The 10,961-nt window shown below is 38.2% G+C and overlaps 1 protein-coding gene across 1 annotated transcript in view; it reads right to left on the bottom strand.

Annotated features, from left to right (window-relative positions):
• mmp2 (matrix metallopeptidase 2) overlaps positions 1–10,955 on the bottom strand; it is a gene marked incomplete at its 5' end in the record, with an annotated part of 14,409 nt that extends 3,454 nt beyond the window's left edge. The window contains 10 exon segments of the mRNA XM_014007976.1: positions 343–502; positions 976–1,112; positions 4,297–4,423; positions 4,535–4,690; positions 4,959–5,132; positions 5,734–5,907; positions 6,574–6,747; positions 8,991–9,119; positions 9,668–9,816; positions 10,729–10,955. Of these exon segments, the coding sequence (XP_013863430.1) occupies positions 343–502; positions 976–1,112; positions 4,297–4,423; positions 4,535–4,690; positions 4,959–5,132; positions 5,734–5,907; positions 6,574–6,747; positions 8,991–9,119; positions 9,668–9,816; positions 10,729–10,955 (1,607 nt within the window).
• Between the last annotated feature and the right edge of the window lie 6 nt (positions 10,956–10,961).

Genomic DNA, 10,961 nt, shown 5'->3' with positions numbered 1-10,961 from the left:
GCTTCAGCGTTCTCTCTCTCTCTCTCTCTCTCTCTCTCTCTCTCTCTCACACACACACACACACACACACACACACAGAAACACACCCTAACTGTTTTGCTTAGAGCTCGGTGGTAAAACAGTGAGTCAACAGCACGAGAAATTCCCATGCTGTGCAAGCACTAACAGATGTGTTGTGCTTTTAGAGTGCAGTTTAGGTTTCACCAAACCTTAATTGGATCCAGATGCAGCCAAATACTGCTATAAAAGGATGACATCAACTGCAGAAGTTGGGTGGGTCAGCTATTGTTTCAGTTTTACAAATCATTGCATAAACTTATTTATTAATTTTTTTCATCTCACCTCCAAAATTGCTCTCCAGCAAACAGGTAAGTCTTCCTGTTCTTTCGGAAGTTAAAAGCAGCATCAATTTGCTGCACATCTGCAGGGAAGCCGAGGCTGGAAAGTCTCTTAGGGTAACCTCTTTCCAGAGCATCACCTTTGTAAACCCACATTTCATTGCCTGGGAGTAAGAAACAGCAAAAAGGAAATAATTTACTCACATGCTAACCTTCCATAAGATGTATTTATATGTTCAATGAATGGATGCTAACTTATTTTAAACAGAACTTTAAAATCAAGAATTTTTCCCTTTTCCCTCTCCTGAATCTATTTACTGAATATAGTGAGAGGGCATTAGTTTTCCATTGCCTGAACAATGTTAAAGTCATTAAAACTGAGATCTATGTTGCATTATTTTCATCAGTATTCAGGAAAGTTGTCATATTTTTACAATACTGCGAATGTAACATAAACCACTAATGACTGTGTTGGAATAAACCAAATTTGCACCACACACACAAAAGTGCTCAACYGACATTCCTTCTGGTACTAAATTGTAGAAATGATTGACCAAGTTATAAAATGGGATTACAATARTGAAGAAARCTTTTCATGCARTGTCCAGTTTTCTTCAATTCCTTGYGCTCTACAAACCTGCAAAGAAGGCCGTTTTTTCCTCCACTGGGTTTTCATAGGCGGCATCTATCTTGGCAGGYAGGTCAGGCCAGTAGGTGGCCACTAGCATAGGGCCGTTGGGTTTGTTTCTGAAGTTCACTGACCTGAACAGGAACCTGGCAGAGGGAGAAAGAGTGGCTGAGTGACTGTGAGGTAAACGAGCCGGGGGTTGAAATGAGTGTGAGCATGAAACGGACACAGAGAGGATTTTGGAGTAAAAAAGTGGGGGAAGCACGTGTGTCTGTATGTGCGTGAGCAGTCGACTTTAGTGCAAGTGCTTCACTCGGCCAGTCAGCCACAATGGTCTGATTCATGAGCATGTGGTTTTCATCAGGTCTAAGGCGCAGACGCCAGTGGAACAAGACCCATCTTGCACAGATTTCCAATAAACAGCTGCACAACAGCTAAAGCAGCTTCTCCAAACGCTTTTCCACTGACCTATTTATTTTTGCAAGACAAAGGTCTGCCAGTAGCAAAGATACCAGGATTTAAAAGTGAAGACTCAAATAAAATGAACAGACAAAAAGTGTATCATCTTACACAAGCTAAAAATTGAATTTGTTTCATCCAACTTTACTAAGWTTATATCATGCATAATTCAAATGCAAGAAACTATTTCCTATTAATATAGCACAAGCCTTTTTTATATATTACCTCCTGAAACCTTGCTAAAAAAATAGGCGCTGAAATAATAGTTTTCCTCTTATGGTTATCGAACTACTCATTATATTTAGATTCAGTATTTATTTTTCCTAGTTGGCTCATTATTTTTGGCACAACTTTGAACCCCAGGTGGCGTTCCACCCCCAATGGAACCTGTTAGACAGAGAGAAAACTAATACATGGATATACTGTAGCATCTTTAAAAAATTGAAAACACAACATTTAGTGGTGTTGGATAATCACAAAGAAGCTCATTTCTGAGTTTACAACCATTAAAAGAGAGTCCCTCTATATGTGGTAGATACTTACTTTATTGTATCCCCAGCACATGAGAATAAAATGTTAGGTGCTATAATTCTAATTATAAGTTTGATACTGCTGCTTCTCTACAGCAGACTTTATTACAGCCTTTTGCTTCAGCCTCAAGACAGACAGACACACTTTTATGCTGAGCTCAGGGAGAGCTATCTCACTGTGCCGTGCTAAGATTTGTTGTGCCGCATATATGCGCTGATTCAGCAGAAAGACAGATTCCACTTTAACAAAAAGGGGAAAAAAATAAAACAACTGAACTTGTGCTGCAGAGCCTGAATGGCAGTTTTTTGTTTGATTTCTTTTTTTGTGAACCTATAAATCTTGTTTTTTTTATYAACATATTTTGCAGCTTATAAAACATACATAATATTTCAGTGACACATCAGGATCAACAGGGTTACGTAACACAATCTTTGTCCAACTTTCCCCCTCTTGTCCAGTTCATGTCTACTAGGTTTAAGTGTTTGCTCAACATATTTTAAACCAACATTTTACATAGCACTGAAAAATAGCCCTTATTTRCTTGTATCTTGACAATTTTAACAAAACAACTTTGTTTGATATGATCAAAGATGAATCAAGAAAGTCAAAACCTGCAGTATTCTAACATCTTAAACTATTATTCCTTCTATATAGAGTCCTGCCATGTATTTGAAAGCTATAAACAAAGATCTTTCACAATTTATTAATCTTTAGAATATGTGATGAGGATGACTCACATCTGCTACCATACAACATTAGCTTGATATTTGTAAAGCCAACTGAATTACAGACATATTTGTGTTTGCTAAGGTTGCTTGCTGCAATAATCTATTAACTCCAAAAGTGAATCAGTTGTAGATATTCTAACAGTTACATTATGAGAATTTCATCAAAATCAGTCCAATGGTTTATAAGCTTGCAAAAAGAAAACATGGTTGATCCCAACAATTAATGTGTTTTAAACAACTTCTTGTTTGATCTTTAGGTGCTCAAAGTACTGTATATGTTGAGGATGACACTCAACTACCACTACACTCAATTTTAACTCACTATCTGTAAAGGTAGTAAGTTCTGTAAAGCTGCATTGTGTTTGCAAAAGTTGTAGCTGTACAGTACATWCAGTGATTACTTTCTAAGCATTTCATTTAACTATGTTCAGTGGTTCTTAGGTTATTTTACCAACAGCCACACTTACATCCAGTAGATAATGGTAATAATAAGAAACATAATTGAGAATCTATTCACTATGTATCCTTTCTGAAAGAAAAATTCAGATATTTCCATTGCTCATCACAAAGAAAGTTACAAAGAAAACTGCCTGTTTTTCCCCCAAAACATCTCCAGCCCCTTCCTTTGAAGGGAATTAAGTTTCAGCTCAGCTTGATTTCTACCAACTGGKCCAGAGCTTCATGGTCTGCAGATCACTCTTTTGAGTTCCCGCACTGCTCCACTGCTCACTTTAAAATGTGTGGATAAAAGCCACAGCCGGGAGTAAAGTTATTCTGCATCGAAGCAGGATTTGTGAGCAACATTGTGGTTTTTTTGTCTCCCATTTTGTTTTTTAATAGACTCTGGTATGTAGGTATGCTGGCTTGCTTGTTTTTGACTCATTTTCAARTAGAACACACACATTCTGAAATGATATTGATGAAATGTTGCAACACGGCCGTGACATTGTTTGTGGTTTTCTATCAGCTTCCGTTCAACCATATCATTGTTTTCCTGTCTGTCAGGGGAATCTGTCTGTTGCTAACTTTCACAGCTGTGATGAAAATTTTCACCATCCTGTGGGAAAATGCAAGGGCTTTTTGACCAAACCACAGCAGTCCATAAATCTCCTCCTCTACATCGGCTCAGCCGTTAGACATGCGCTAAGACAGCCATACTTGGATTATTTGGCGCCGGTGCAGTGCAGAACTGTACACTGTGATTAGAATTAATGAGTATTTTGGCTGGCATGTGCAGTGGGACGGTTTGTTTTCCCCTCTCACCAATTGTCACATTCATTCAAAGCACAAGACTAAAGAACACAAAACGGCAATTAAATTGCAACAACATGCCAGCATCAATTGTGAGTGAATAATTAAAATTGTTTAAACTAAAGTTGCAAAAAAGTCAATAACAGTCTTCACATCATATCTTGGACTCTGAAAACTAAGACAAAAACAAAATCATACATACATTATTGACAAAATGTTCTTTATTTAACCTGCTCATCTTTTTTTTAGATTTTTCTAACTGGATATCTAAGATGTATGGAGTTTTAGCATCATGCCTGCCTCCTCTCCCTCATTTGATTCTAGATGTCTGAATTAGTTTGCCAACATTTCAAACAATTACCTGTCTTTGAAGAAAAAGGTCTCTCCTCTGATTTGTGCAACAGCGTCAAAGATAACWGGTTCTTTACAGATGTCCATTGGAGTGACAGGACCCTGGGTTGGAGGCAAAGGTTTGTCTGTTGGGATGCCTGTTAAAAGATTTGCCAAATATTGGATTTTTTAAGGACAATTTGCACACTCGTTCATCATCTTTATTTGGCCTCAAATAGAGACAGTACTGGTGTAAATTTTCTCCTCACCATACAGCTCTTGGATRCCCTGGATGTCATCATGAGAAAGTCGGAAGTCTTTAGTAAAAGTGTAAATAGGAGCCATCAACGCCCCAGGGTCCTGAGAGTGCTCCAAACCAAGAGCATGACCAAACTCATGGGCGGCCACCAGGAACAGACTGTAGCCTAAAACAAGTCCAACCAAGTGAGAATATGATTCATCTTTTTACTGACTGAAGAAAACAAGTCAAGTTCTTTGAAGAACTACACACCTTGATTCCAGCTATCCACATTTTCACATACAGATGAATCTTTTTTTTTATTTTGTGTATTAATTTTCTGATTGTTGAAAGTGAGGTTAAAAAGTCCTTGTCTGTGCTTATTATTTCACTTAGCTGGTATTACCCAAAACCACAGCTAGGACTGTTTTCAAATTGGCCCCGTGCTGCTGTACCTTGGTCGGGACAGAAACCCCATTTGCGGTCATCATCATAGCTCTTGGTGGTGGCGCACCACATTTTTCCATCACTGCGGCCAGAGGTAGTGCAAGAATCGTAACTGTCTCCCAGGAAGGTGAAAGGAAAAGCGCAGGGGCTTCCATCTGCATTCCCTCCCACTGTCGACATAGCTAAAAATGGCAGCAAAATTAAAATACAATTTTTAAGACTTTTATGAGAAGTGAACTTCAGTTTCTTAGGAACAGATTTAAATATACATGCGAGCCAAAAAAATATTTCTCTGAAGAAAAGTTTGATTTGGACTCTACTGCAAAACTAATCTCAGACAATGCTGAAAGCAGCAGCTGGCACAACACAAATAACACCATTAACTAATCCACACTAGGCACAAAACCAAAAAAATAAGCCCACGCCCATATTGATTTTCTTTCAAAGAGAGATCATTTTCAATCTGGCATCGCTGGTTTTGCACTTTTTTTTCCACACAGCCACATTAATAAATAAAATAAAACTTGAAAGCACTGATGATCTCACCAGTCCCTTTCATATCCCTCCTCTACTGCTTTACCTGAACAGTAAAACTCATCACAGTGACAGAATAGGAAATAAACAGTCCTCACTACAAATATATATATGTGCATAAAGAACAATGTAAAAAATGCTTATTCATGAAATTACATGGGAAAGTAGGCTATGTATTCAGCGATACTACCAAATTCAAAACAGGATCCTAGACTGTTGTATGTTGAGACACTAGAGGATCCTACTTACCTGTTTCTGGGCAGAATCCATAGCTTGTGTCACGGTCATAGTCCTCAGTTGTGGCGCACCAGCGGTAACCATCATCCCTGCCCTCAGTGGTGCAGCTGTCATACTTCACCCCCTGAAAGGTGAAGGGGAATTTACATGGAGCACCATCTCCGTTCCCACCCAGTGTGAAAAGTACTGTAAAACAAGGCAATAAACACAGTTAGATTGTATAAAACATTAGATTGGGAAGATTATTTAAATAAAATAAAATAAGAAAAATACAGCGCTGAGTGATCATTTGAAATAAAGACTTTCAAAGATGAAAGAAAACACRATTACTGTAAAATCTTAACAGAATGCGCTCCAGTGTGAACAGGTTTCACTCATGTTCAAGTCTTCGAAAACAACTCTGTACATGTGTACTTTGGTTGTTCGTTGTCACAGATGGCTAATAATGTTAGTACCATGGACAGCAACAAAACACAGAAAAACAAAGTGTTGGACAAAGCTTTCTGTTCTAAAGTGGGACAGTAACTTGGAAAAGAAATTTTCCATAATCCACTTCAAATACAAAACAACAACAGCACAGATGAAGACAACAACACTTCCTGGCATATGGTTCAACCTACTTTCTTCTGGTCCAAAAATCACAGAACTGTTTTGCATGCAGAAATAAACAAGTTAGATTTTGTGCCTCCATATTAGAATACTGCATCAATTCACCAAACTCTGAAGGTTAAAAATGCAAATGGGAAACAACACAAGGCTTTKGGGTTCAAAAAGCACATTTTACTTTGTGTTAGGAAATAGTGCAGCACATACAGTGTATATTTCATTTTGTAAACTACAGGACAAACTTACATTCATGAGGGCAGAATCCATATTTCCCATCTTCATCAAAGTTGTAAGTTGTGGAGCACCACAGGAAGCCGTCATCTCGGCCCTGAGGCGTGCAGCTGTTATACTCAGTGCCCATAAACAGGAAGGGGAATTTACAGAACTCTCCATCAGCATTGCCAAACTTCGCTTTCACCACTGTCATAGAAAAACAGATGCTCAAGTCAAAAGTTTTCAATTGTATTATTATTATTTTTTCAAATAGAAAATCACTTTTTTTACTTTTCTTTATTCACAGTAAAAGACAAAACACACTGTGAAACAATAAAGAAAGGTACATCTGGAACATGTGAGTTCGTAAAAGACAAAACACACTGTGAAACAATAAAGAAAGGTACATCTGGAACATGTGAGTTCATTTAAGACATCACCTACTGTGAAACTTCATTGTTTTTTTTTTTGTTTTTTTTTATGTGAAACTTTATTGACCTACAAAACAGATTTAAAAGGGTTTGTGCTGAAGTTGTAAAGTTATGAAATAATGTAATTTAAAGAAATAATTGGAGCACTGTCAACATACATACATACTGTAAATACATTTGTCCTTATGTAATCTGGACATGAGGTCCACCAGGAACAACTAAACATTCCTCCCCCAAGGTACACCATTCAGCTCCTCCTGGGAGACCACAAAACATTCCCAGGCTAAAAAAATATATCTCCCTTTAAATAGTCCTGCAATTATCTCAAGAATATATTTTTTCCCTGTAAAGTCTGKATCTGCCCTGGGGTCTCCTAGGGGTTATTGTCATTATATACAAATGCAAAAAATGTGCACTTTATTGAATTTAACATAGCATATTATTGTTATTTACAGTATTATTAACAGTTTTCACTAAAGCTAAACCCCAAAACCCAGTTCTATAAACCAAATTACCAATAAACATATTTAATTAAACTAGCCCCCATTTGCCACCATAGACACAATTCACAAAACTCCATCCTCCTTTTCTCATAACTCTAAACACATCAGCAATACTTAAACACAATGAAGAGACCTGGTTTTATTCATCAAACACAACAACTCAAAACTGAGGACACTTGCTGCAAATGATGTGACCACACCTATAAAGGCCAGTTCAGATTGCAGTGTGTTGAAGGTTCCAAACTACCACAACGAGTGGTGGGAAATGAAGTAGAGTTTGAATCATAGAARGGACAGGAGCAGGCCAAGCAGGAAGAGGTGGGGGGCAAGGAGGGAGAGCAAGACTACCATGCACCGTCATTATGGACAAGATGGAAGCAACAGTCATTGGYCATGTCATTTGGTCCTTCAGAGAAGACAACAGGTGTAACTGTATTGCTGTGTTGGTCACYACAGTAAATATTTACAGTATAGTAGACTAGGTGTCATCTCAGTATCCCTGATGTACAAATAGTCTGTGAAACATGTCCATTGGTATGTTTAATGAATGCATGTTTTTTAAGAGTACATGAATAAGTTTGTACTGTAAAATGTGTGTTTCTTTAGTGGAAAGAATGCTAATTGGGTGAGAGGGTTGTCATATTTACACCGGTGCAAGAAGCTGTCATTGTAGATGTGGTTTGGGAGAACAAACAATCAGACTCTGAGTAATCAATGAGAGGGTCATTGCTGACARTGTCAACTTTGAGAGCATCGACAATKTCCGCTTGATCCCCATAGACTGAGTTCTCGAAGGCCTAACTCAGCTCAACAACCTGATGCTGCTCAATGATTATGGTGTAGTTTCATAATAAAAATAAAWCACAATTCAATTCAGTTTAATTAAACAGCTCCAAGTCACTGCAAACATCATAGGGCACTGTACAAAAAACAACCAATCTAARGAAGAGTGAGATGARTTTTCATTTTTACACAGTCTCACCCTGAACACTCTGTTTTGTTTTTTATTGTAGTGTGAATGATGTGTAGTAGTGAAGAAAGTTTTTGTGAAGAAAGACCGTCCATCATTAAACAGAGGTGGAGGCCTCCGTTTCCAGTTGTCCCCCTCCTACAGCACGGCTATTGCCAGTATCACTCCACCCCCTGTTAACAATAAGTGTTAATTAGGTGTCAACGATAGCCATGTGATGTGAGTATCRGTCACATGGAGGCAGGGCTTAAAAGCCTGAATTTTGCCTGAAACTCTCAGACTGAAGAAGTCTCTTGGAGGAGAGACGAAACGTTTCATTAGAGAAGARCCCGTCCAGAAGACCTATACAATTTTTTTCTTTTTGATGTGCAGTAGTGTTTACAGTTTTGCAGCAAGTGAACAACTGTTTTAGTGAGAACGTTTGGCACCACTCTACATTTTTTGGGCCAACGAAATATGAAAAATTTGACCAATAACAAATTATTGAGGCTAAAGTCAATCTAGAAGAATCTATAAATTATTTTAAGAAATGTTTTTTCCTTTTACCTTGTCCTTCTCCCAAAGTCCACTGTTCATCGTCGTCGAAATGCGAGTCTCCCCCAATTCCTGGCCCAGGGGCAAAGGCATGAGCCAAGAGACCATCCTTGCCATCAAAAGGATAACCATCACCATGCTCTGTTGACAAACCAAAAATAAACGGTTTGCATTTTCTGCTACAATGTGATGCGTATGTACTACAGTGTTTGTTCTGATAACAACAGTGCCATGTCCTGTAAAATTCGAGACATGTATTTTTGTTAGCCTTCTACTGTAATTGCTAGAATCTTTCTCGGTGGGCATGTTCATGGCTAGACAGTACAATATTGCAACACTGTAAGTATCAGGTGCTTATTTTAGCTGGAATGACTGGAACGTTTTGTGTTGAGACCACAGTTCCCACTGTTTTATTATAAGCTTTTGAAATGTAGGTTGGTAGAGTGCAGAGTCACTACAAAACACGTTTCATTACACAATTGACATTAGTTTACTGGCCAGTGAACTTTTCTTCATTTTTTTCTGCTTACCAATGTGCCTGTTTGTCAAAAAAAGAAAGACTTTTGACAAAATATTGTTTTTTATTGCAATGAAACTAAAGTTAGTTGACATTTGAGGGCATTACTGCAAGATTTTACTATAGAGAAACCTTCTGTGTAATTCTGAAGAATGGTATACAAATGGCGTACCATTGCGGCCAAAATTAACCATGATGTCTGCCTCCCCATCCATGATTCGGGTGAAAGTGAGTGGCGTGACATCGCTCCATACTTTAAAAGCTCTGAAGAAAGCATCATTTATGACTTCTTCATCCAGATCTGGAGAGTAACCCAGAATTCTGTAACCGAATCACAGATCATGATTATAAAAACAAATGAAAAAAAAAAAAAAAAAAGATAATCCAGACAAAACCAAGGGAAATAATATGAAAACAAAAAGTTTGGTTAACCAGTCCAGCCAAGTTGCTTGTCTGCACTTTTGCAAGGCATGTAGAACTCTCGTTATACAGATCATGGAAAAAAGGCTGGACAAAATGAGTCATCTGAGAAAGTGTTCCCTGAAAACAGCACTCAGCAACAAAACCACAAGCAACTGTGCATGACATCTAAATTCCTTTTCTAAAAAAAAAAAAAACAGTCTAAGAGCATATACATGTTATTGTTTTAGGCTTGCAATCTTCTTTGAGAACAAATAAACCTCAGAACTAAAGAGTAAATAAAAAAAAGAAAGAAAGAAACATAAAAGCAGGCTGAGCCTATCAGGTCACAAAAACCTCTAAACTAAATAAACTTTATCCACACTGCTGTAAAGCTAACACAAAAGCATAACAAAGGAGCTGACACATACTGTGCAGGAATGTTGGTGTTAGCAAGACATAAGATGCAAGCACTTCAGACTCTTCAGACAGAGAGGGGAGGACTTGAGGTGGAAAGGGGTGGGGTGGGGGTGGTTTGTGAGTCAGATGGAAGCAAGTAGGATTTCACAATTCTTTACTTTGATTCATCTTAACTGGCAAACAACACCCTGTGCACTGAATTACTGTAGGTAATGACGTGATGCATCCTTTAGTAGCTAACTAAAACAAATACAGTGTGATTTAGGACCCAGTTGACTAATTCCGATACCATACAGTATCCAGAACTGGTGCAAGGTTTGCAAACTGGTAGCCTACCCACTTCCATTATTCATATCATTCATTTTGTTAGTTTCCTCAGAAGAAGAAAAAATGTAGGAGTTTGAGGTGTTTGACCTGTATGTAATGTCCTTCTTCTGCCACTTGGGCTTCCTGTGGAAGAAGTTGTAGTTGGCCACATCTGGGACGCCGCAGCGAGGTTTTTTCATGGTTTCCACGGTTTTGGCATCAATTTCTCCAGTTTCTTGCAGCGAGAAGAACTTTTGCATTTTCTTAAGTGTGTCTTTGAGCACCACGAGGTTGCATCTGTCTTGTGGGCATCCATAAAACTTGTTCAGATAGTGCTACCG

The sequence above is a fragment of the Austrofundulus limnaeus genome, unplaced genomic scaffold (genome assembly GCF_001266775.1).
Source record: "Austrofundulus limnaeus strain Quisiro unplaced genomic scaffold, Austrofundulus_limnaeus-1.0 Scaffold46, whole genome shotgun sequence".
NCBI classification, from domain to species: domain Eukaryota; kingdom Metazoa; phylum Chordata; class Actinopteri; order Cyprinodontiformes; family Rivulidae; genus Austrofundulus; species Austrofundulus limnaeus.
This window is presented reverse-complemented; position numbering and strand designations above follow the sequence as displayed.